Source organism: Acanthochromis polyacanthus, chromosome 10 (assembly GCF_021347895.1).
Source record: "Acanthochromis polyacanthus isolate Apoly-LR-REF ecotype Palm Island chromosome 10, KAUST_Apoly_ChrSc, whole genome shotgun sequence".
Taxonomy (NCBI): domain Eukaryota; kingdom Metazoa; phylum Chordata; class Actinopteri; family Pomacentridae; genus Acanthochromis; species Acanthochromis polyacanthus.
In genome coordinates, this window is record NC_067122.1 from 18,623,389 (window position 1) to 18,649,063 (window position 25,675).

At 39.6% G+C, this 25,675-nt stretch overlaps 1 protein-coding gene across 1 annotated transcript; it reads right to left on the reverse strand.

Moving 5' to 3' along the window:
- Window positions 1-1,753: 1,753 nt before the first annotated feature.
- slc43a3b (solute carrier family 43 member 3b) lies at window positions 1,754-24,421 on the reverse strand. The gene is made up of 13 exons (XM_022189568.2): window positions 24,289-24,421; window positions 19,028-19,307; window positions 18,748-18,877; window positions 16,426-16,472; window positions 16,230-16,306; window positions 15,417-15,509; window positions 15,171-15,310; window positions 11,010-11,119; window positions 10,719-10,862; window positions 10,141-10,248; window positions 7,931-8,117; window positions 6,786-6,909; window positions 1,754-4,287 (listed from the first exon to the last, which is right to left on the reverse strand). Exons 2-13 carry the CDS (start codon window positions 19,212-19,214, stop codon window positions 4,165-4,167), a joined length of 1,470 nt encoding a protein of 489 aa, XP_022045260.2. The 5' UTR covers window positions 19,215-19,307; window positions 24,289-24,421; the 3' UTR covers window positions 1,754-4,164.
- Between the last annotated feature and the right edge of the window lie 1,254 nt (window positions 24,422-25,675).

The window sequence follows — 25,675 nt, forward strand, 5'->3', positions numbered from 1 at the left end:
TTTTATCTTTCCCTCCCGCCTGCACTCCTATTTATGTCATACATTTATGCAAGTCTGTCTTTTTAAACGGACAAGATGCTGAAACTGTGACCACTGATGACGCAGATGCAAGGGAGGAACCTGTCACCATGCACATGTTGCACACACTCACACAATTCTTGTTGTGACAGACGTCGCACATAGAGTTTTTCTGGGCTCAATGTGTCGGCACACAGCAGCTGTTGTGGGGGAGTGTCCCTGTTATTTCAGGTGCCAGAGATTTTTCCCCAGATCGTTCTGCCCCATGTGAAATCTCCTCATTACTTTCAGTAAAAACATGGTAACTGGCACCCCGACTGCCAACAGTCTCAGTGCAACCAGAGAAGCCACACTGCGCTCTGAGGCTGCTGTGAATCCTGCAGTTTTGAACTTCATCCACACCTTTCCTTAAAGAAGTAGTCCACTGATTCAGCATTGCGTTAATCTGTGAAACTCACAATAAACAGTAAAGATAAAAATAAAATAGAACAACACAGACACAGCAGGAGCAGAAATATTTTCTTTTATATTCCATGTTATCATCTTCCTTGTCATAAACCTGGCAACCATCCACGACGTGCAGCTTGACACCAAACAGCTCAGTCAGTGATCCTGGTGTGTTATTCTGGTAAAATACAAATAAACCTCAATTCTTCAGCAGATATGAGGAGTGAGCTACAATCATATTCTTCAGCTGGGGCTGAAATTTCAGGGCTTCATAATTTTATTCTAGGTCATCAGACTGGTTTGTTTCACGTTTCATCTTGCCGTCTTCAGCCCCAACCAGCATCACTTGAAGCAACTTATCAGGTTTAGGACAGCTCCCTCTGGAGTTACAAAGTCCTTTGTACAAGTTTTTCACATTTGAAGTAGTGATTTCCTAAATCTGTAAACTTAGGAACATTGTAGCATCAGCCCAGTTTCATGTTTAACTCTTTTATCCGTTGCCTTCTGTTTGAACTATTGCATGTTTCTGCTTTCTTAAGAGGTGTAACACTCAGGTCATTTCACTGAGAGAACACACTGAGCGACGGATGTATGCACTAAATGCAGACATTTTTAATATGAAAGTAAAAGAATGCGAGGTATTATCTGGTAAAAACTAAATTGAACAATTCTCAGAAGTGTAAAAATGAACAGCAACAGAAATAAATAAAACACTGATAAATTGAATTTATGGAGAATGGTAAAAGTGGTCATGTTAACCTAATATTTAATCCCACAGTGACTCATGATGCAGCTCAATAGCATGTTTCTTTAGAGCCTCCTTACATGCTAAATGCTCCTTTCTGCTACACAGCACACCTGGCTTGTATTGAAACTTTGTCTTAGAGTACAATCTAAATAACTCTGATCCATGATTATTTCTTCAGACTTTGATAAATCCTCTAAAATCACGGTCAGGGAAGGAGTTCTACTCCCAGTGACAAGTAAATTGATCTGTATGTGAAATATTGTTGGAGTGTACCTTTAATTTGCCTTTTTTTTTGCAGATCTCTCTAAATTTCACAGTACACTTACAAATTAAACTATATAAATAGTACTTAGAATGTGTATATCGATCAGCATATTGTTATCTTTCTAGGAGTTTAACTGCTGCTTTAAATACTAAATAATTCATAACAATCACCATGCATTTTGAGAGTCAGATCTTGTACATTCTAATTAATTAAATGCATTAAACAGTCAAAAGCACTCATTCAACAAAAACATGGACTCTATAAGTCAAACACTGTTGGTATTCTGGGATTAACATTTAATTATCACTTCAATATACAACACAGTAAAGTTGGGTGTTTGTATTTAAGTCATACATTTACTGGACGTGTTTCATTTAAACTTTTCTCTCCTTAATAAAAAACTATTTCACTTTCTACACCACCTGCAAGTGGCAGTTGCCTACAAGTACATAAAGGTTTCACATTACATTCACTGTTTCTGTAACAGGCCTTTTTAGGGATATCAATGCCTTTACACTACAAAAGTTATCAAAACATATATTCCATTTGGCAGAGCACAGTTAAGTTTGTATATTACATGTAGATTTGCTATTGTATGTAGAACACCGTTTCTACAAACCACAAAGATTTGGCACTTCATAAAGTACTGTCAGCTGGACACAGAAACTTACTGGCAATTTAAAAAAAAAAATCCCTTCATAATCCTTCACATGTCAACATTAGTTATGATATAGTGCATTTAAAAAGATACAAAAACACACTGAGCACCTGAGACTTCACAAGCTGAATGCAAACAAAACTTCACAATGTTTTCATTGGTTTGTCACAGTGATGTTAGTATGAACAGGTCCACTGTGAAGCCAGCAGATGGCAGGACTGAGTAGCTGAACCACTGACCTTTGTACTAACAGAAGGGCTTCACTGAGGAGTTTTTACGTCCAACATTGACCTTAAGTTGTTATTTTACACTTTATTCATCATAGTCTCATCCCCAATGTCCCTTTTTCAGTCATATAATCAACAGTATTGGCCCTTTTTCAGTTATAATTAAAATATACAGCATATTGATATAACTTGGAAGAGGTCTGCACTGATGTAAACATGATATGTCACGTTTTCATGTTTGTGCAACATCTCTTTAGGTTGCCAGTATGACATAAAATATTTAAAAAAAACACCTAAAAATATGTTAAATAGTAAGAATGCACTAATCAAGCAGCATAAGACATGCCAAAGCACTGGAAACCAGAATTAGCATAGCTAGCATGACGGGGGAAAAAACTGAGATGCTTAAAGGAACAGCTCAAGATCAGCTGGAACTCCAAAAGTTGTCACAAAAATAAAAGGATTGTGTGAAAACAAAAATTCAGATTGAATAAAATAATGTACCTCGGAAAACTTGGAAGAGATAAAGGGTCGTGTGGGCAGTCGGTTACAGCTGCATCCCAGAATCTCTTAAATATTACGGATGCATCCAATTCTGTGGTTAAAATGCTCAAACAGTGCTGTGGAAACAACTAGACTGTACCTGAAAGCACACTGAACGCTACACTACAATCTCACGTGCATTTAAAAGCACTTGATGTCAGAAAATGGGAAAACATCCCAGACTGCAAGTATGTGGGCAGTTTTTTCTGTTCTCCAGGCTCTGTTCTTCATCAAATCAACTTTAAATAAATCAGTGCAAACTACATTCAAGTGCCAAGACTCAGCTTTCCTTTGAGTCTGAGTAGATACCACTGCATTACAAAATGTTTTGGTATCTGTGTTGTTTCAATGTTGCCCAAAGGAGCTCAAACATGCCTCAGAGCTGACTGACAGGTACCATTTAGACTGACTAAAAGCGACAACAATCTACACCAAAAGTTTTCAGAACAAACAGAAAATTATTTGCATGGAGATTAAAAACACCTTTATGACAGCAAGTCAAGAAAACTCTGATGGATGTAGCCGCACAAGTTTCCTTGTTCAAGAGAAGACTTGTCCTAGGAGGATTCACTGAGAGATGGAAACCCCTGGTAACCACCAAACAGAAAGGTATAAAAAAAAAAAAAAAAAAAAAATCAGCTATTATCAAAATGATGTAAAGAGCATGATGGGTATGATTAACAAAAAAAAAAAAAAAGAACCGCTAATGACGCAAAGCATATCTTCCCTTCTGTTATGGCAATGGAATTGGCACAGGTACTGATGATTTCACAGCTGGAAGAAGCAACAGGATGAACGCAACGAAGCACAATCTGTGCGTTCAGATTCAGTCAAAAAAGGTTTCCAGGGTGAGGAGGTGGAACATCTTCAACTAGCTGATGATTCACCTGATTAAATCAGGCTGAGCTGCAGTAATCTTGGTGAAAGGCCTCAGAGAGCATCATCAGAGAAGATACAGAGATGTCTGTGTTGACGACATCAGGCAAATGAGATTCTATAAAATCGTTAAATTAAAGTGTCAACTCTTACACTATGCGCACTTTTTACATTGGCACTTCAATGCTGTGTCCTTTTTATAATTTTTAATTAAAAGTGTTGAAACATAGAGCCTGGAAAACAGAAAAAACTGACTACCTTGATTGTGGAAATGGCATCACAGCACGGCCACGTGGGTACCAACAATAAAACAAACTGAAGAGGTAACAGTGTCACTGGTGGTCAATCTGAAGAGTGATTCTTTGGTGTCACTTAACAGACTTTAAGACGAGGCACTGATGGCTTTGCTCTTGGCTTGCTGGGAGGAAACTCTTCGACAGTGCAGGTAAACGGAGAGGGGATGGATGAAGGCCAACAGGGTGAGTACCGTCAGACCGATGTTCACCTGCAGACACAAGAAGGGAGCAGGAGGAGGAGGTTTTATACACTGCTCAAAAAAAATTAAAGGAACACTTTTTAATCCAAGTACTTGTTATGATCCAACCTCTAGGGGTTGGCTGGATGCAACAAAATAACCAGATGGTGTTGGTTTAGGTGAAGGGATTTATTGCTTAGTAGCAAAAGGAATGTAAAAGTGACAATAAAACACAAAACTGGTGAGTGTTGCTAAAACAAAAGACGGAATAAAACATAACGAAGGCTAACAGAGTTTGTAACTAAGCTAAACACAAAGAAAAAAACTGAACTCCCTAGCCAAACCGAACTACAGAAGCAACACCCACCACCAGGAACAAAAACTAATACAAAATGTGCACAAGAGGAACTAAGCAAAACTGGTGCCTCTGAATAAGTGTACATACTGAACACAGTTCACAAATGCTCAAAATACTAAGTGGCTTCTACACACAGTTGGCAGACTACGAATTGGAACCTCAGTCTCCACCGACACGTAGGGCTTCACACTAAACGAAAGCCGCCAACAAAAGGTCGAATTTGTCTGTAGCACCCACCACAAGTGCTTCCAGACCGAAAGACCACACAGAACCACAATACACAAAGAGAGGCACCAGGGTGGACTGGTCAAAGTACCAGCAACCAAGACTAATGGCATGGTGGCACTTTATAGGTAGCAGGTGTGGCCCTGGCTGCCTCTGACTGGTCCAAGGAGGAGGAGCTGGAGGGTGGCCCAATCGGGATGGTCAAAGGGCAGGGAGAACCAGACTGGAGTGCAGGTCGTCATCAGCTCTGTGTCATCAGCTGAAACGGCTGGCAGCTGGGGTTCCAAAGACTCTGCAAAAGCCACAGCTGAACCCACACACAAATTTCTCCCACACAAAGGCCCTACAAAACACCACCTCAAAACGAACGGCACACCAATACTGGTGGCCGTAACAGTACTGCATCAAGTCAGTCAAACATGTGGAACACTGATCTGATCAAGTAAGTAACAGAGGAGGTTTTTAGTCAGTTTCAGCTGCTTTGGTGTTCATAAAATTAACAACAGATGCACTAGAGGGGTAACAATGAGACAACCCCCAAAACAGGAATGAGTTTACAGGTGAAGGCCACTGACATTTTTTTCCTTCCTAATGTTTTCTGACTGTTTTTCACTAGTTTCGCATTTGGCTAGGGTCAGAGTCACTTCTGGTAGCATGAGGCGATACCTGGACCCTACAGAGGTTCCACAGACAGTCCAACTCCTCCAGGATGTCACATCAATGCGTGCCATTGCCAGAAGGTTTGCTGTGTCTCCCAGCACATTCTCAAGCACATGGAGGAGATTCCAGGAGACAGGCAGTTAGTCTGGGAGAGCTGGACAGGACCGCAGAAGGTCCTCAACCGATCAGCAGGACAGGTATCTGCTCCTTTGTGCAAGGAGGAACAGGATGAGCACTGCAATAGCTCTACAAAATGACCTCCAGCAGACCACTGGTGTGAATGTCTCTGACCAAACAATCAGAAAGAGATCTAATGAGAGTGGTCTGAGGGCCCAGCGTCCTCTAGTGGTCCCTGTGCTCGCTGATCGGCACCGTGGAGCTCGGTTGACATTTGCCATAGAACACAGGAATTGGCAGGTCCACCACTGGTGCCCTGTGCTTTTCACAGATGAGAGCAGGTTCACCCTGAGCGCATGTGACAGACATGAAAGGGTCTGGAGAAGCCGTGGAGAACGTTATGCTGCCTGTAACATTGTTCAGTGTGACCGGTTTGGTCAGTGATGGTGTGGGGAGGCATATCCATGGAGGGACGCACAGACCTCTACAGGCTGGATAATGGCGCTCTGACTGCCATTAGGTATCAGGATGAAATCCTTGGACCCATTTTTAGACCCTACATTGGTGCAATTGTCCTGGATTCCTTCTGGTGCAGGACAATGGCCAGTGTTATGTGGTAAAAGAATTCATGCAGTTCCTGGAGGAGGAAGGAACTGATACCATTAGCTGGCCCCCATGCTCACCTGACCTGAATCCAATAGAACACCTTTGGAACATTATGTTTTGTTCCATCTGACACCACCAGGGTGCTCCTCAGTCTGTCAAGGAGCTCAGTGATGCCCTGGTCCAGTTCTGGGTGGAAATACCTCAGGACACCATCCGTCATTTCATTCAGAACTACTGAATACCATTTTGAGTTGCTGCTAAGGAATTTCAGCAAGATGGACTAGTCTGTCACATCAGTTTTTCACTTTGATTTTGGGGTGTCTTGAATTTAGCCCTCTTGGGGGTTGATAATTTTCATTTTGCATCAAACAACGCGGCATCTTTTCATTCCTAACACATAATCCAGTCCATATCAATGTAAATATTCAGTTTGTTTTTCCCCGCATTGAAATATATGTTTTCAAAGTGCTCCTTTAATTTTTTTGAGCAGTGTACATGAGGTGATCAGGTGATGAAGCGAGGTGGAGGACTAGAGCAGGTAAAATATATGAAATATACTCACATATAAAGGATCTCCATTCAGAGCTCCTTTCACCAGAGCGAAGCAGGGATACTGCAGCAATGAAAACACGGCAGACAGAGCCATGACGAAACCGTACAGCTTCCCAAAGTGGCATGAAGGAAAACTGCACACAAAGTGACAACAAGACAAAGATGAAGGATTAGCATTAATGACATTATCTAAAAAATAAATGATGACATGACCTTATTACATTTTGATCCCTTATTTCTATGTTTTTTAAATTTAATCTTTACTTAACCAGGGAAACCTCAGTAAGATGATTAAAAAATTACTCAGGAAACACAAGTACAAAAAATATCTGCCTCAAAACTACAACATAATACCTTACAGTTTAAATGGCACATTTATGAGCAGAATAAATTCAGTCACAACTGTTTTATATTGTCTTAGTCTGTTTATCCAGTGATTAAGGCTTAATAAGAGAGTAAAGCTGTTAACAACAACATTGGTAAACAAATACAAAATATTAGAAGTTTTACTAATATATACGTAATCACTTTAAATATTTTTAGGATTTTTACTCACTTTTTTAAATATTTACAAGAATTTTCTTGCCAAATTTGGAGGATTTATTCATTTGTTTATTTTTTATAACACCTTTAAGGAATTATTAGAATTTTCTTCCTGAAGGTTTCGCAAATTTTCAGAAATTTGAGGATTTTTTTTGGCTGAATTTCTGGATTCTTGTCAGACAAGGAAACAATATTTTTCGTCGCCCGTAAATGAAGAGAACAGTGGTAGAGGAAGTAATCACATCAATTACTTTATCTTTCTGAAACACTGCTTTTGCTCTCAGGTTGTCACTTTTTCATATTGTTGGATTATTTTTTATCTTAGCTGAGTTTAACAGTCATTTTTGGAAATGTTTTCATTCATTTGGACCTATTTTTTACCATTCCTCTGCTTTTTTTCTCCTGTTTTCTCCAGTATAATGTCACCTTAAAATCTGAGAGATAATTGAGCATTCTGGATAATGTTAAATCCCTCGATATGATAGCTAATAAACTGAATTCAAATCTGTATCTGCTGTGCAAATACGCATCTATGTGCTGCCTGCCTCAAAAACATGTCGCCCATAAACAGCTGTTTCACTGTGTGTCCGTGTGACTGTGTTTTATACTCACGCCACACTGATGAAGGCTGCGTTGCCCCCGTAGAGGAAGGAGCGGTTCAGCACCTGCAGGATGAAGGTGAGGTACTGGAGCGGCAGGTAAGGTGTGGAGGCACAAACAGAGAACAGCAAACACTGCAGCGCTGTCAGGAAGAGAGAAAGCACCGAAGCCCGCAGGTCTGCCTCCTGTTCGCTCTCTCCTGTTAAGATACACACAATAAAAATAATGAAATGGAAACAATAATGTTCCTCTAGAAAGAAAATCTAATAAAAAGTGGCCACAGAGACAGTACAGACAAGCTGCAGCACCTGCTCATGGCCTCATCTCTGGGCTTTAATTCTATCAAAATGCTGGATTTTTGCAGGATTTTTCTGTCAGAGCACCACTACTGTGAAAAGATCTAAGAATTTCAGACTTCACGATCATCTTCAGATCTTGAGCACTCTTAAAGATATTATGTATTGCAAAACTTTCTTAATATCCTCCATTATTTTACTCTGGCAATCTTAAACATGCAAATATATACTGTATGTTCATATTTTAAGTAGGTATTTTTTCTTAGTTCTTTATTATTATCAAAATATCTTTCATCTCTTTAAATGCACTTTGTTTATTCTTGAAGTATAAAATGTTTTAATTAGCATGTATACCAAATACAAATACAAATGTAAATGAATACATTGACATTTGAGCATTACTTTCTACTCATTTGAGTTTATTGATTAACAAATAATGTATTAATCCTGTACAGATGACTAACAAGCCTTGAAAAGAAATTAGATTTATCAATCAATTTATGATTTATCTTATTTTATTTTTTTTAATTTATATTGTTTCACCTGAAAACTGAGTAATACAATAAAAAAAAGTAGAATCTATGGCTGTTTTTCAAATGTAAATCATTCAGAAAGAGTTTCCTATAGTAGTCTCCTGTTGTAAATATTAATGAATGGCTCTGCAGGTCTTTTGCTCACTTGCTAAATAATTCATCTGCACATTGACCGGGGCTTGATGAATACAAGAGCTAATTTAAAATTAAAGAGGAGGATAAGTATAGAAATTTGGCGTCATACTATCACAGTGGCCTCTCAGCCCACATTCTTCCACTGCAGCTTCCTCAGTACTAAAGGGTCATATAACAGGCATCTTCAAACCCATCCTTCATTTTAAGCTGTAAAGTTCTGTGTCTGTATATTGTGCAGTTGAGACGCTATCATGTTGGTAAAATCTGGCCTTCATTGTAGTTAATACTCGCTGCAGTAGGCACCAAAAGGACTGCATTTTGCTATGATGACACAAACACACAAACAAACAGACACACGGTCTCACAAGATAAAAATAGACCCAGCAACAGTGCAGATAATGGGCTATAGATTTTTAACTAGAAGCCATCTTGCAATGGGATCACACCAGCTGTGACCTCCATCAACACTTAAATGTTCCAGAAGTTGTCGTGCAAATTGCTTTTTACAGTTCTATAAAAGACTAATTAAAGCTTTACTGACCATGAATAAATCCATTATTTACAAGTTGTAGAGCAATTTTAAAAGTACGCCTCATCTGACGTGTGGAATCGGTGCGTAAATTCACAAAAACAACGTCGGACTCCATAAATAACCTCTGGATCCCTCCCCAATCTGACCAGCAATTACATGAACAGCTGCATGGCTTCATTTAACTGTAGAAAACAATGTGGGCTACATAGATGATTGGAAACATTTCTAAAACCTGGTCATATTAGGAGACGGCACACATCCCGATTTGGATGGTGCGGCTCTTATATCTAGTAATATATGGGAATTTATTAGAAAACCAAACGCCTGACAGGTCAGAGGTGAGAGCAGGAAGCAGAATGGGTTGAACCTGTCTGCTTTAATAGTCATCAGTATCAGTATAAAATGCTGCTTATGAACAATTTCCTGACCATATTTGTTTTATTTTAGTGGTTTTTATTTCACTTCATTTACCTCCCATATTGTATGTCTCCTTTGCATATGTTGTCATTTTTAATATTGTCTTGTTTTATGTGTACATTTGATTTTGTTATTAATGTTGATTGTTCTTATTGCTTGTTATTAATGCACCATCTAGGGGAATACGTTTATATTTTTGTAATGCCCCCATGTATGATGACAACAAAGCCATTCTGTTCTATTCTATTCTATTCTATTCTATTCTATTCTATTCTATTCTATTCTATTCTATTCTATTCTATGTGTTACCTGCACGGCGAGGTTTGCCTTTGTGCCGGTCCATAATGAGGCCGTTCCAGGGAGCACACAGCACACCACACAGCTGGGTGATAGCAAAGGCATTGGTGTACTGGCTCACTGTAGGGACGCACAAACAAAGAAAAATGATATTTCTTAAAGCATAGTTCATATATCCATGTGCTCATCTTAGAAACTTGCAAGCAAGAATCAAAAGACAACATATTCACAAAAGTTTAAGCATTGAACAATAATTAAAAGATAGAATTTTAGTGATTGCCATCATATATGTAAAAGAAAAACATGTCCATGTTAGAGGATTTCCTATGTCAGTTCCCTTTATGGTGTTAGCAGGTGTTCTGGAGGCACATTAGTCTGACGTCTGAGTGCTTCAAAAGCGCTTGTTGCTAATAAAACATCTCTTTATTCACGTCCCCTGACGACAGGTTATGTGCAGAAGCACAGGCTAACTGGTGAGAATTGATTGAACTAAGGGGGAGGATGGTGAGCGTTTACCTAATAAGGAAGGTTGGCACATGTGTCTATTTTTGCTCAGACAGAGAGGCGAAGGAGTGTTCGCATGTGCTTACCCAGTGAAGACTCTCCGGTCGTCAGCCTCTGCAGCATGGGGTTGAGGGTGCCGATGAACAGATAGTGTCTGAGCTGCATCACAGACAACCAAAGGAGGTGCCATGCAAAGAACCTGGACAGCAAACACTCACGGAAACTCTTCTCTGAGAGAAACCAGGGAAACAAAGAGGACACATGAGAGTGAAGAGAAAGGGATGAAAAATATAGAGAGAAATAGGACACATTGTAAAGTTATTCTGTTATATTTTGCTCATGTTGTTTATTGGGGCCTTAATAAACTGCAAACAAACCTTGTTTCACAGGGATGTCCTCGTTGAGCGCCGCTTCCTCGATCGCTGTCTGTGCGTTTCCATTTGCTGCCACCTCTGAGCTCAGAGTCTCTGATTTGCTGCAGGTTATCCTGATAGAAGTCAAAGGTCACGGTGGAGTCAGCAACAAACTGAGGACATTCAAATAGTTTACTAGTAATAATTTTAATTTTCAAGTCTAAAATTTAAACAACAGGATATAAAGAATATTCATTCTGGAGAATTACAAGTTCAGTACTGTTGGAAGTATTTTTCATCAACACAGTGATTTATGTGGAGGAGGGAGTGACTTTGCCTCGAAGCTCACTGGTTTTGTGGCTTCGTTTTGTCTAAAGATGGTTTTGACCCGTATTTTATGCCTCATCGCACCCAAAATGTGTTTTTCTTGTCGTCAGACTACACTGCTTTGTGTTGTCAACTGCACAACCCAGTCACCCATTTACAGAGAACAATGACCGCCAGCAGAAATACGCAAGTACGCAAAAAAAAAAAAAAATAGCAGCACAATCTTCTGTTTTAGGATCTTAGGAAGTCTGATCTTCCTGTTGTAAAGCTGTAGTTTGCTGTTCCACAAAGTCTGAAGATGATTCATTCATCACAGCTGTAAAGGTTTGCAACAAATTTAAGAGAGAACATAAGACTGATGGTTTAGATGCCATAATATCATCTTAGGAATAATATTCTCCCACTGGAAGATTTCTGGTCAGGCATTTTTTATGTTATTAATTAATCGATCAATCAAAAACTTATTTGTAGAGCACTTCACAAAAACATAATAGCATGCCAAAGTGCTATCCAGACAGAATAATAAACAAAACAACATAGTTTTGGATTGCTATAAAACCATAAAACCCATAAAAACACAAAACTATAAAAACCATAAAATCATAAAAAACCATAAAACTTTCCTAGGATTCGAAAGCCCGCCTAGATAGATGGGTTTTCACTCTGGACTTAAAAAGCGGCAGGTCATAACAGAAATAAGATAAAAATAAGTTTTATTTAAACTTAAAATAGTTTAAACTTATTATTAAATGCCCTTGTTACCTCTGTAGTCTGAACAAAGACACTGTTTTTCACTTAGAAGTTTGTTGTATGCATTCAGAAATATTTTGGGATTCTGTGCACAACTATTGTAGCACTCACTCTGCAATGGTCACTCTTTAATAGTTCATGCTCGCCATCAAGATTCCCAACAAGAACAGACACCTGCCAGTCACAATCAGTCAGTCAGTCACTTCCATATTACTGGACCTCCTCACTGTCAGTCACAACACCTGAACCAATCACCAGCAGTCTCTCTCCCACCTGGAATCCCCCCCCCCCATTCCTTTGTTTGAAGCATATCAGCTTCATTCAGTCACACACAGCAGTAACCTGAACAACAGGATCACCCCACACCACTCATCTCTGGAAACCATTCACTTTTCACACGCCTGGAAACCTGGAAATCACACCATCAAAGAGGAAGTGAGTTCAAACTCTTGCTAAGCATCTTGAAAGCTGTGTAGCATCATGCTAATGCCAATGCTAACAGGACTTCACCACTGGAACCATGCTTCTGGATTTCTGGATGCCACCCACCTGAACCCATACTGTGCTGAACGTTGATGAGCAACTAATATGTGAGCGACTGATGATAATAATGAAGCCTGTCTGCTGAACAGGTTAGGCTCCTGTGGATGAATTGATGGTGAGCTACCCTGGAACGAACTGGAAAACATGTGGCTGGAACCTGAGGTGAAGCCTGAATTGAACAGTGGTGAACCAGCATCTGCCACTGCAATAACAGTCGAGGTAAAAAAGTCCTCCCAAAGAATCTATAACTGGTATCAATCCACCTCCAGCAGAAATGGCTTCATCAGGCCTTACCAACACATTTGCTTCCTATTTGGCCCCTCCAACCACAGCAAAACGTCAGCCCAGTCATTCCATCCTTTCCAGTGGCATGCTTAATCCACCAGAAGTTCAAAAGGTGGTGGTAGAACACGTTGTCAAGACAGACAATGTTGTTTCCCATTTTCACGGTTCTTCTCAACTCAGAGCTTTTTCTGGAAAACCTACACGATTCAGCATATGGCACTGTAGCAGATGGGGATGAATGCTTTGCTAAGTTTTTGAGCACTTGTCAAAATTCTGGAGAAAAACCCTCTGAGTATTCACACTGTCTTCAAGTAGTCTTGAACACAGCCATGAAACGAGGCGGTGTCTCTTCCACAGAATTCAATCGTCATCTCCTGAAACAGTTTTGTCGTGGCTGTTGGAACAATACTCTTCTCAGTGATCTTCAGCTGGACCAAAAGAGAGACAACCCTCCTTCCTTTGAGAGAAGCAAGAGTTACTCTTGCTGCTCCGTGTGGAGGAGGATAGACAAGCAGCTAAAGCGTGTCTTATGAAGCAACATTTTGGCACAGTCAAGCCAACATCTGCCACATCAAAAGCATATGCTGCATCAAATGTGCATTGTGCGTGTTCTTGTACTGTGGCTGAACAGTCTTCAGAGATTTGAGCAATTGAAGATGATCACTCAGATACAAACCCAACTGTCAAAGTTGAGCACCTCTCATTATCAAGGCTCAGGACATACACCAGGAAGCAACAGCAAACCTTCTAATAAGGTCAAAAAGGCACAGTATGGACAGCAGTCAAAAGAATCCCCCAAGTCAAGCAACTCACTCTGTCCAGGTTACTGCTTTAACTGTGGAGAGAATGGTCATATTGCACCAAACCCTTCTTTGGTAGCATTAAAAAGGGCACAGTTCCAAGAGAAACAGAGAAAAATGAAATCACAAGGATCTTCTAGTAATTTAAACTAAACACAGCTTCTGAGTCTTGTGTTAATTAATTTTCACACAGCTCCCAGAGCCAAACCTTTTCCATAGCCGAGCCCTTAGCCCACCTAATTGTAGCACATTTCCATTACAAGTGCTACACTATCCTACTAAAAAAACGCGGTTTGAAGGAGCACTGTGTAGCATTTAGGGGGATTTATTAGTACAAATAGAATGCTGTACTGACATGTATGTTTTCATTACCGTATATTCACTCACAGCTTCCAATGGTTGTGTTTTAGTTTAGAATAAGCTCTTTCTATGTACATGTGGAGCAGGTCGTTGGTGGGGAAAAAGTTCCGCCAGGAAAGGCTTTAGGAAGTCTGAAATAGTGGTGGGTGTGTGTCCTGAGTTGAAGTGTTGATTTGCTATGTTTAGACTTGCAATTTTCAGTTTTGCATTTTGCTTTTTTATTTTCCACCTTTCGGTTGCGTTTTTGTTAGGTTTAGACAACTACATGGTGAGGTTTAAGAAAAGGTCAAAGTTTGGGTAAGAATAGATTCTTTCACAACTTTAACCACATGTTGGTGGTCAGGAAGCGCTGGGGAAAACTTCTCACGAAAGCAAGCGGCTCTTTTTCTACGAAGGCCAGCACGTTGCACCATCATGTCTAGACAGTAGCCCAGGATGGACAAGCCAAACTCTGGCTGTAGAAAGGGCCTTTTGCATTTTCTATTGACGTAGCAGTCACTGGAGGTCCTCCTGCATGCTTGTCCTCCTACACGCCACAAAATCCAACTCACTGGTCCTTTAGTTTTTCCTAAACATCATGCAAATGCCAGGGATGTTATCTTCTTACTGTAATTTTACTCACAACCAGACAAAATAAAAGTGATAGATTAAATTTAAAAAAAAACCTAATTCCACTCACTCTTGTACTTATATTCATATTTTTAAAACCTACATGAGAAATTATTATAACTACTTCAATGTACATCTTCTCAGCCTTTTATTTAGTGCACATTTTAAACTTTTATTAATTAGCATCAGTGAGAAATAACATAGAACAGAAAATGAAGGACTGAGATGAGAGATGCACCAAAGGTTAAGAAGGTCGGATTTCAATAAAGGACTATTCTGCTCAGTTATTTATTCTTGTTGGGGATAAACAGCTTTCTGCATTATTCCTGTACTTAATATTTGTCTGATATTGAAATGTATTTTGGAGGCATTGTGTTTTTATTATGTGTGTAAATCTATTATGGTATTTCTAATTTATTGCAGTTTTCCTCCCTTTCACATTGCACTTGTTTTACTTATTAGTCATGTAAAGCAGGCGTTGGTGTCTGTGTGGTCTGTTGGAGATTCGTACCCGTACGTGTAGTGATCAGGCAGCGGGTAGGGGATGAAGTTTCTGGGCAGCAGGAAGAACGTCCTGAGCAGGTGAATGCCGCTGCAGGCAGACAGGAAGAGGAAGGAGGCACGAAGAGAGACGCCAGACTCAAATAACAACTACAGGAGAGGGTGAGATGGGGTGCAGATCTGAATTAGAACTTAATATTGTGTCATTATACCCTGTGCATTTTAATAATACAAGCACTGTGTGAATGCTGGTTACCTTGATTACCAGGAAGAGTGCTGAGGAAGAGTCAAAGGCCCCGTTATACAGAGTGATGATGGTGGAGCGATGTGAGCCGAACAGGTTTCCCACCTTCAGGAGAGAGATTTGAGGGGATCAAAATTGTCTGTCTTTTAAATTCTGTCTGGATATTGTTGCATTGGCAGCAACCTTTCTTTCAGTCAAAGTAAAAATTAGATTCAGTTCAAGGTAGGTAAGACTCTACGCTGTTCAAATTTATTAAACATTATGATTTCCCCTGGAAGGACTTCTTTTTTTCTTGCCACATAATCATGAACTCGATCTGAGAAAAGTCCAGCAGCCAACAGTAATGACAGATTTGAATGTTTTTAATTAGAACAATGGGAATAATGAAAATAAGCCTCCAAAAGAAGCTCTTTTATCAGTTATTCTCAGAGCATGACCCTTAAAAAGTGGGTCATGGATGAGAGCACATGTGCAGGCCTTCACAAAGAGATAAAAACATACATCACCAGACTTAGAATGATGTTTATACATTTCTAAATTTATCAGACTGATAGGTTGTTAATTATAGACCATATACCACTATTATAATTATGGATTTCTCTGTTTATATGATTCTGAATTTAATATTTGAGGGGTTCTGACTCTTAGCTGGACAAAGAGGAAATCAGAATATGTCAGCTTGAGGTTTGGGAAACCGTGGTCGACATTTTTCAGGATCATATAGAGAAATTAACTAAATAATTGAGTAAATAATCAACAAATTTGATTAAGAGTGACAGCGATTCTTTTACTGCAGCTGTAATACAAACATGACAGCTTCAGTACCTGCATGTTGGTCATCAGAAATAAGATGCCGCCCACAGAAAGGAGGGAGAGCGCCGGGAAGAGCAGGTTTGGCAGAACTGATGGAAAAAGACAGAAATGAATTAGTTTTAATATCTATGCCATGTTGATATTTAATTAGACAATAATGACCGGAGAGAGAGAACACTAAATGTGCAAACGAGCAAAAGTTTTTCACCTGAAGTTGAGAAGGCCACCATCAAGGTACCTGTGGTGTAAAGCAATCTGGTGGGAGAGAGAAATTGCCATAAAACAAATCAACACTGGTCTTAAAATGGATAAAAATCAATAAAATTGGATTTTTAACACAGTAATATCACAGTCAACAATCGTTCAAACACAGAAGATCCTTTGACCAACTTCAATTTCCTTTTCTTGGTTCATCCCAAGCAGAAATCCATCTTCATCTCCAAGTCGCCGCCTCTTGTCCAACTATTTGCATTCCTTGGCTCTTTATTTTCCCACCGCCCTCTTTTAGTGGAAACATATGGATGTCCTTAGTGCCAGTTTGTTATTGTGGATTTAGACAGATCTGGGGCCACAGACCGGGCAGGTATGTGTATGTGGTGTTATGTGATAGATATTAACATGGAGGCAGTAGTGAGGGCAGCTTAGTGCTCAAGTCTGAACATCTGCACTAAAAAACAAACATATTTATCGTCTGCATTCCTTCATCCTGTTGGGACTGATGGTCCTGGCCTGCCTATTTCCTAATCAATCTCTCGCTCTTTCCAAATTCACATTTTTTTAGGATTTTTATTTCTGCTCATAAAATGTGTTCAGGAGTCACGTTGTGCTACACCAACCTACATCTGAATCTACAGTTGCTTCACTTGACATCACTCAAGAAATGTTTCCTTTTTCATGCCCTTTTTCTTCCTTTCTCCCTCCGTTTGTTCTTCAACTTGGACCTTTTACTTCACAGGAGCAAAAACTGTATATTTATCCGCACGCACGCCAACATTTCACATGAATGAACTTAAGCAATACAACTTGCTCGCTCCTTTCTCTCTCTCTCTTTCTCCATCTGAGAAAACAGCTGTTATTGTACGAAAACAGATCTGGGAATCCCTCAGAGGAAACTACTAGAGAGGCACTGAAATTACAGCAAACTGTGTCTTTGCACAGAATCTTTAGCTCAACCTCCACAGGCAGGCAGAGTCACGGAGATGCAGGAAATGATGAAGAGGACAGAAGGCATTTTTATGGTTGACTCATTTTCTGAGTCATATGTCAGCGCCAAGTGAGTGCAAATCAGCGTTGAACTGCATCAAGTGGAAAAATGTGAACTAATAATTATTGTATTTAAGTATTTCTTCTTGATTGAAACAACACACAGATCAGCCACAATTCAAGCGACTGCATTGATCATCTCGTTTCAATCTAATGCTTGAAAATTTTGGGTTCTGACATTCATGTGGATGTAACTTTGTCACATTCCACCCGTCTAAACCATGTTTCAGACCAAACTCCAACCTCCATACCAATGTCGCTCCCCAAAGGCAGCAGAATGAGACACAGGAGAATGTGCCTCACCTTACTGCGAAAAGTGCTCAGGAAAAACTAAAGGAAAAACAGCAAAAAGACCAAATTGTTCACCCTGGCTCCAAACTCTCCAGAAACCCATCTAATCAAACATCAACAGGAGAAGACTCCACCCCACAACTGACTCTGTACACCCCCAGAGGTCTTATCCATGAGCTGATGGATCTGAGCTGTTTTGGTGGCACAAACAGAGAACTACGCGACATTTCACAGGTGGTTTTAATGTTGTGGCTGATTGATGTAAATCCTGACCACTGTTCGCACAGATACGAAACACTTTCTCTGTTCTGCAGAGGTGAGCAATTTTAAAATGATGCCGTGGAGCTTCTAATGATACAATTTACTAAGTGAAACTTATAAATTAAAATGAAATAAACTGTTAATGTGGACCTTCTGTGAACGCTGCCATTTTGCATTTATATTTATATCTACCTCTATAAATGTAATTTGTATCTACCTCATTGCCATATTGCACCTACATTGTTCCTTTGTATTTGCACTAGTAAGTTACTAACTTGTGCTTTTTCTTTCTTTTTTCTCTTATTGTATTCTTTGTTCTACATTTGTATATATGTTTATCCCTGTTTGTTTAATTTATGTTACTTATCATTAATTTCTTGTTTTTACATCATTGTTGCACTGCCTGCTCTACATGCCCTTTATTTGCCCCCTGGGGATAAATAACGTTTTCTGAATTTGAACAAATCAATTTGAATGTTGTGCAGAATTAGCACGAAATCCACTGAACCTTTACTGAAGAAAAAGGAAAAAGGGAATCCCATCAGATTGCACTTACAATCTCTACAGTCATACCACTGAAAAAGGTCTTGTTACTGTTCTTTACTTGCCATCGTTTGCCATTTCATTCTGTTTATAAGACTGGTGGGCTTTTAGTTCTCTCCTGATTAACATTCTGCTGAGAGTGTTTCTGATTAATTGAAGGTGCTGGACTCACATTCCAACAAGTCGAGCCACTGTCGTTCCAAACCGGTCAAAGAGGAAACCGTTGGGCAGCGTCAGGAAATTATTCATAAAGGATGCAATGGTGAAGACGAGTGAGAACTGCTCATCTTGTCTGCTGCAATCTGAAGATGCACGAATAAACATGAGGTTAAACAGGTGACAGAAAAGATCAGAGGACACAAAAATAAAAGAACACCTTCATATTTTAACTATTTTTGAAAAAATAAGAAAATAAATGTGGTAAGTGGGGAAGGTGAGGACACGAAACCGACCTAGAACCTGCGTTGAATTGATTCCTGTGGCGTTGATGCACAGAGAGCTGAAGTATCCCTCCTGCTTGAGCACAAAGACGAGGGAAGCCCATCCGAAAACAGCTCCAGCAAAACACAGACACTCCACCAGACCTGTAGCGAAGGTGAGGCAGCGTCGCGCCACCAGGCTGGTCTCGAGCCCCGGCATCGTCCCACACACTCACTCAGACACACACCCAATTCACAAACGCTGTATTCCCACCTGCATGGACACACACATTCACACAAGGGGCTTCAGTCACTGCAAGAAAAGCGAATAGAAATATGAAATGTTCTTGATTCTTTGACACTTCAGGAGGGATTGGGGAGTTTGTGAAAGATCAAGCAATGAGTCATCTTCATCAGAAAGAAGTGAGTTCTGCATAAATCCATTGAAATCACTTGAACTGTGAGCATTACGATTGGAAACATCTGGGCACAAAACATCCTGCTTTAATCCATTCCACTACATCACTCCTCTTTTCTTTTACTGAGTCACTGCTGATCACAAAACTCACATTTTACCTACAGAAGGCTGCAAATAAAACCTGTAAATATATACTCTTCTCCTCCCACAAAGGGAAAATATCCTGCAGAAACTAACTTCATGTTGTTAAGTTAGAAAGTTCTCCAGCTTACTACTATCCAGTACTCACAGTTCAGCCTCAGAGGATCTCCCCAAAATGCTCTGACAAACCACACCTCTCTGCTTTAGCCTCCCTCACAGTCCTGCTTTATATAGACCAGCTCTTCCTTCCTCTTTCTTTCTGTTTCCCTAGCCGTCACCAGTGCTTTTCTCTTTCTCTGTCACTCTTTCTTAGCTGTGCAGCAGCTTGGGTTGCTGGTGACTGAACAAAGCAAACAGCCCTGCATTCCCAGCAAGCCAGACTGCAGAGCCACAGAAGCCGCGAGACGTAATCCAGATGCGGATGCTGGGAGCGCTGGCTGTGTGAAGGAGTCATGTGACTCGCAGGAAGAAAAAAAACCTTGGTGAGTGCCGTGTGGAGACTGGCCTTGTGTGTCAGAACTGGTCCATATGAACAGAGTGATGCTGAAAAGGATGCTGCAGGCTTCTTCAGAGGGAAAACGCTCACTTAGCTTTTATCATTTTCTTACACAAAGATGAGAAGACAAAGAAGAGTTAAAAGCAGAAACGTGTTGGTTGAATTGGGATTTTTAAACATAAAGCAAGATCTTTCACTTAATCAGAGATCAGGCCACTCAGCAGGGCTAAGAGTAAACCGGACAATAAAACACCTGACAGTTAGAGCCACTATACTTAGACATTCCCATTTTTGCGATGGCTGTAGGGGAAATGAGTTCATCATACTGGAAACCGGTGCAGTGCTTGCAGCATGTGCTACGGTCTGACAAAGAGCCTTTTCTTGGTATGTTTGTGGGGTTTGCAAATGAACCTGCTGTGTTCAAGGTAGACGAACACAATGTTACAAAAGCGTCACAGTAGAGTTAAATACCGTCTCAGTTAACTTTGTTAACTTTAACATATATGTAGTGCTGACTGACTAGTCGAGGATAGTAAGTCAGTTGAGCTAGAAAAAGGATTTTAGGCATGTTTTTTATTTTAAAGATTATTCCAGCCCTGAAGTAGAAAAAGTGAATAGAGGCAGGAAAGTAAGGACTCTAAGCAAGGAAAGTAGGCATTTTTAACTTTTTCTCTGTCAGATTCAGTGATTATCTCTTCATTTTCTACAGCTCTGGCTCTGTAAATGTCAAACAAAGTGGCTCAAATTGATCGACACAATGTTTTTCTAGTGTCCTGTGCACGTTAGTCCGACACATGGAAACTAAGTGAATATCAACAGTCTCTCCCTGGAATCACAGACTCCAACTTTGACAGTATATGGATATATACTGGACATATATTTGGACAGGTCTCTCTTGAGAGTGAGACCCGTGCCTCAATGAGATTACCTATATGAATAAAGGTTATATTAAAAAACATATATTTAGTCATTAGTTTACAAAGGTGTGTATGCACCAGCGTGACAATTTGTTTTATAAACTTAGGAAAAAACTTGGCAGGAGAGATTTTATTGAATTGCACATTCCAAATATATGATTGGTTCCTAACTATATTGTTTATACTCCTATGTCTGACTATTCTTTAAATTGTTGCATCACCATCCTCCAGAAAATAAGATTTTAGAGGCTATTATTGATTATCTATTTGACTGATGAGATAATAGCTGATATGAGGGATTCTATTTTATTTAGTTTGATTTGATTAACACAGATGGAGGTAAAATGGCCACAGTGACATTACTACAAAGTGAACCAAATCTTCCAGTTGTTTTAGCACATGGCATTTTAGATGTGCCAATTTGCATTGAGTGGGCTGTTGGTAAGTTACTGTTGCTACGGCAGATGAGTGATCAGAGGACTGATGGTTACATAATCTTCATTAGTTGGCCAAGATCATTTGTATTATGCTCAAGGCCCATGCACTTTTCACGTTTTGTACTTGTGGGATCCAGCAGCTGAAGGAGGCTGAAGAAGAGGCTGAGAGCAGCTGAGGGCAGAGATGTAAATCACTGCTGTAGGTTTTACTATAAAACCACTGACCTCAGAATGTGTTGCAAACCCGCTATCATCCTCTAATCACATGACCCTGCTCTATTTACATCAAATACGCCGTGGCACGCAAACGAGCTGGTATGCACTTCCTGAAACTGGTGAACATGTCGACAGAGGCATCACACCCCAACATCTACATGTGTGGATGAGTAACTTCAACATACTAACCTAAAGTTCAACAGAGGTCCTGAAACACATGACTTCCAGTGCTACTGGAGTTCAAATGAAAAATTGTATATTTTTTTTTTGTTATTTTGTAAAAAAACAACAACATTGATTTGATCTTTATAACATATCTGTGCAGCTGTAGTCTAATGAGGTTTATTCTTCAAACCTGGATTATTGTCCACAAACTAATAATACTGCTGGTAACGAATTCATAAATTAAAAGCCATACATTAACTCAATTTTTAAACAAATATGAATAGAATTATTGCAATTATTTGCTATCTGCTGCTGCTGTGTCCATATGTGAAGCTATCACCATGCTAGTTTGGATAAGTCACTCCAACAATCTTACTTTTTGGTGTTAAAGGTAGAGTAAAATGACTTCACCAGTCACACTCCTACATGATCATACATGAGTATTAACGCATGGCACTGATTAATTAGTGTCGGCTGACCTTTTGTGGAGATCGTTGTGTCAAATGTGCCATATGTTTTATTCCCCTCACCTCACATGGTATGACATGTTCACTACTTTGGCTTTGAAAACAAGAAGATTGAGGCCACACTCCTTTCTCTACAAACCATGTTAATGGAGCAGCAGCTGGTTAGCTCAGCTTTGTATAAAGACTATTAACAGAGGGTACCATCCAACCTGGTTCTGCCAGCAGATTTTTAAAAAATCATCCCTGAAGCTTCTTAATTAACATGTCATATATCGCTTTTTTTCCCCCATCTATGCAAATCAGATGCATAAGAAACATCTGCTGTTTTACAGGAGGGACTACTTGTCAGCCAGGAGCAGCGGCATCCTGGGATCCCCTTGTAAAGTGGTGAATAGCTGTTTTTGTGCTAAGCTAAGCTAACCATCTCCCACCTCCTTTAAAGTTTGATTTTAGCACAAAAATGCTCTTCTTTGCAAAATCAGGCAATAAAGCACAACTCACTTTATCGTTTCAGTTAATATTGAGCTTTATACAAGTGATGCTGGCGCTTTTAAGGGCCCTAAAAGGTTTTGGAGATTTACAGCTCGCCTGGTCAGTGACTCAGCCTCAGATATCTGTAACAGGTTAGTCATGTAGTTATAATGTTGGCTGATGGGGTCAGGGGCTAAAGAATGCATTACATCAGTAGGACCCCTCATTTAAAAGGGCAAAAGTGTGTGTTTTTCTTCTTGCATTACTCATGCTGAAGAGAAATGAAGTGACTGAAACACGTGTTTGTGCGCTTCTGCATTGCACAACCAGCTTTCAAACACATTGATCATTCGTGTCGACAGCAGAAGTGCCAACATCAGCAACTTCTAGGACAGCAAATGTCATCATTTGATATTTCTTTAGAAATGAAGTCAAAACAGAGTGAAGCCACGGGACTCTCTTTCTCCATCACACTCACTACTTCTTCTTTCTAAAAATACTGAGGTGGAAGTTGAAGGTAAAGATGAAGTGCTGCATATGACTTTATGAGATCATAAACACAGTGTGAGGATTGTCGTAATAACAGTGCTCTAGTAGTGTACATGTTTGAAATGTAGCACAAATGCTGTACAATTGTTGTGTGTATAGTGTGCTATCTGGGTGGATTGTCTGTTCGTTTCTCCATTGAAGACAAAAAAACGTTTTAACTGAACCCTTATATAGAAACAAAAAGAAATCGATATGTTTAACTGAATTGAACTAATGGGGAGGTGCAGGCGAGGAAAAATCAATGTCTATCAGACCTTAGACAAGGTTAAACATAGCCCTGGTTAATGTTTAAGTTCAAGTTGTTCAGGAGCAGCAAGTTTGTACAGTGACACAGTCGACTATGTTGTTTTGGCTAATTTTCAGTTTTAATATTGTTTGAGAGTGCATATCTTTGTTTTATTTTAAAATATCAGAACATTGAACCCTTTTTGTGAACATACAGGCTCAGCAACAACCAAGTAGTTTTCATGACTGATTGTCAGTGGATCATCTGGGGTCCGACCCAGTACAACATCTCTGCTTGCTGGTCTGCACTCAAACAATAGGACAAGACAACAACCACTAATTCCTCTGCTACTAACTGCTGGGGCTTCATATTATCTTCAGCTGAACTTTGGAACAGCTTTTTACACACAGTACAATGGCTGTGGATTTTGTCCCTCATCACTGATACTGAAGCAGAATGATTGCAGCAAGAAAAGCTGCAAATACTCACAAATGGCTGACCTGAAAAAATACGAACCTATCCTTTGAGAAAAGAAAGCATGCAAAATTTAAGGTTTGTAGCTTTGATTTAAACTAATCAGCTTGACAACATTTCTGCGGGTGTACAGTTAACGTAAAGGAGGAGCAAGATGTATGTAAGTGCTGCATGATGGTCTGACTCAGCGTATAAAAGCCTCCAGTCTGGATGAGCCACACATTCACCTTCACCAGAGCCGAACATGGGATCACAGAGAAGAAGAAGAGCCTCTGATGTGTTTCCTGATGTGTCTGCACGGGAGGATGTGCACTTACGTGATGCTGTGATGTCCCACCGAGATCCCACGGTCCATAAAATCCGCACATGGTTCGTCCTATAAGCTGTGAGACATGAGGATCCACAGAGGATCACTGCTCCCATCCTGCTCCCATCCCTGCCCCCTGCTGCCTCCAGGTCCAAATGCCCCAATTGAAAATTTTAACAAAAAACTAACTGTACGTGAAAATAAACAAATAGTTGAAGAAATATTTTAGTTTCAATGCTAAACTTCCCGATTAACATTTTTTTGTTGTTACAATAACTTGGTGTTCAATTTACTCTGAGTAGATTTAAATTGATTCACAAGCTGGATTTAATGGTGTTTTTTTTCGAGTTTAATGCACCAACACAAGAAAATAAAAAACAAAGCACCTTTACAGCTCTCAGCATATAAAAAATGACGGTATTATCTCTGTAAAATGTGACTACACCTGGTGTGTTTGATCTGTTGGCGCCACCATGTGACGAAAAAATAGAATTGCATTGTGTAAGTAAGAATATGCACATTTTATAATAAAAAGTTGTGTAACATCCGATGAGAATAAATATTGACCCATAAAGTCAAAGCTCCATATTTCACATTTGCTGCACCTCAGTGATAAAACACATGTATAAATCAGTGGTACTAATGAAATGATATAGAACAAACATTAAAAATAAGTAATTTCTTTCTGTAAGATGATTTTTTTTTAAATTTATTTATTTTTACTGCTGTTTTCCGGTAAAAATCCAAACAAAAGACTTCTTGTTGCAATGCAGAATATGTATGTAACAGTTCTACTGTTTCACTAGAGAAGCCTAAATGTACTGAACACAGCATGTAGTATTAAGTTGGGAAGATCTTCATGAAAAAATAACAATATCACAGAAGCATATGATTAGACAGACTGCAGATGAAGGGTGCATCGGTAAGTTTGTGAATGAATGATATGTTCTAGCAGAGATTCCCTCTCATCAAGATTAGGTCTAAAATTTTCATTTACAAAAAATATTCTTCTTCTCAGGTCTGGATCAGGTTAATAAAAAAACAAATTAAAAAACTCATCTGGAACATCTCTTAGTAACATTCTCTTTTCCACTCCTTGCATTTACATCACCCTATTGCAGTTCATTAACTTCGTGCCTTCTCTTTCCTGCAGTTTTTGTTTTGTCCTCCCTGTACTTTTCTGCAGGAAATATGTGTCTGTTAGCAGTTATTAGCCTCATAAGTCTGCTCAGTGTTTATCTTTTCGTGTTGCTCATTTCTTTTCTCTCTCCTCTCATCATAACTGCTTGAAACAAATGGCGGCTGACCCTGAGTGTGATTCTGTTCAAGGTTTCATTTGGTTTATAGGGAGTCTCTGTCTATTATTTAGATCTCTCCACAATTTTGGAAGATCTTGA

Coding starts and splice junctions, on each gene's coding strand:
- slc43a3b (XM_022189568.2), bottom strand. CDS start 19,214: ATGCCGGGGCTCGAGACCAGCCTGGTGGCGCGACGCTGCCTCACCTTC. Junction 18,878..19,027: donor CAATTCAACGCAGGTTCTAG/GTCGGTTTCGTG, acceptor GTGCATCTTCAG/ATTGCAGCAGACAAGATGAG. Junction 11,120..15,170: donor CCTGATCACTACACGTACGG/GTACGAATCTCC, acceptor GACTTCTATCAG/GATAACCTGCAGCAAATCAG.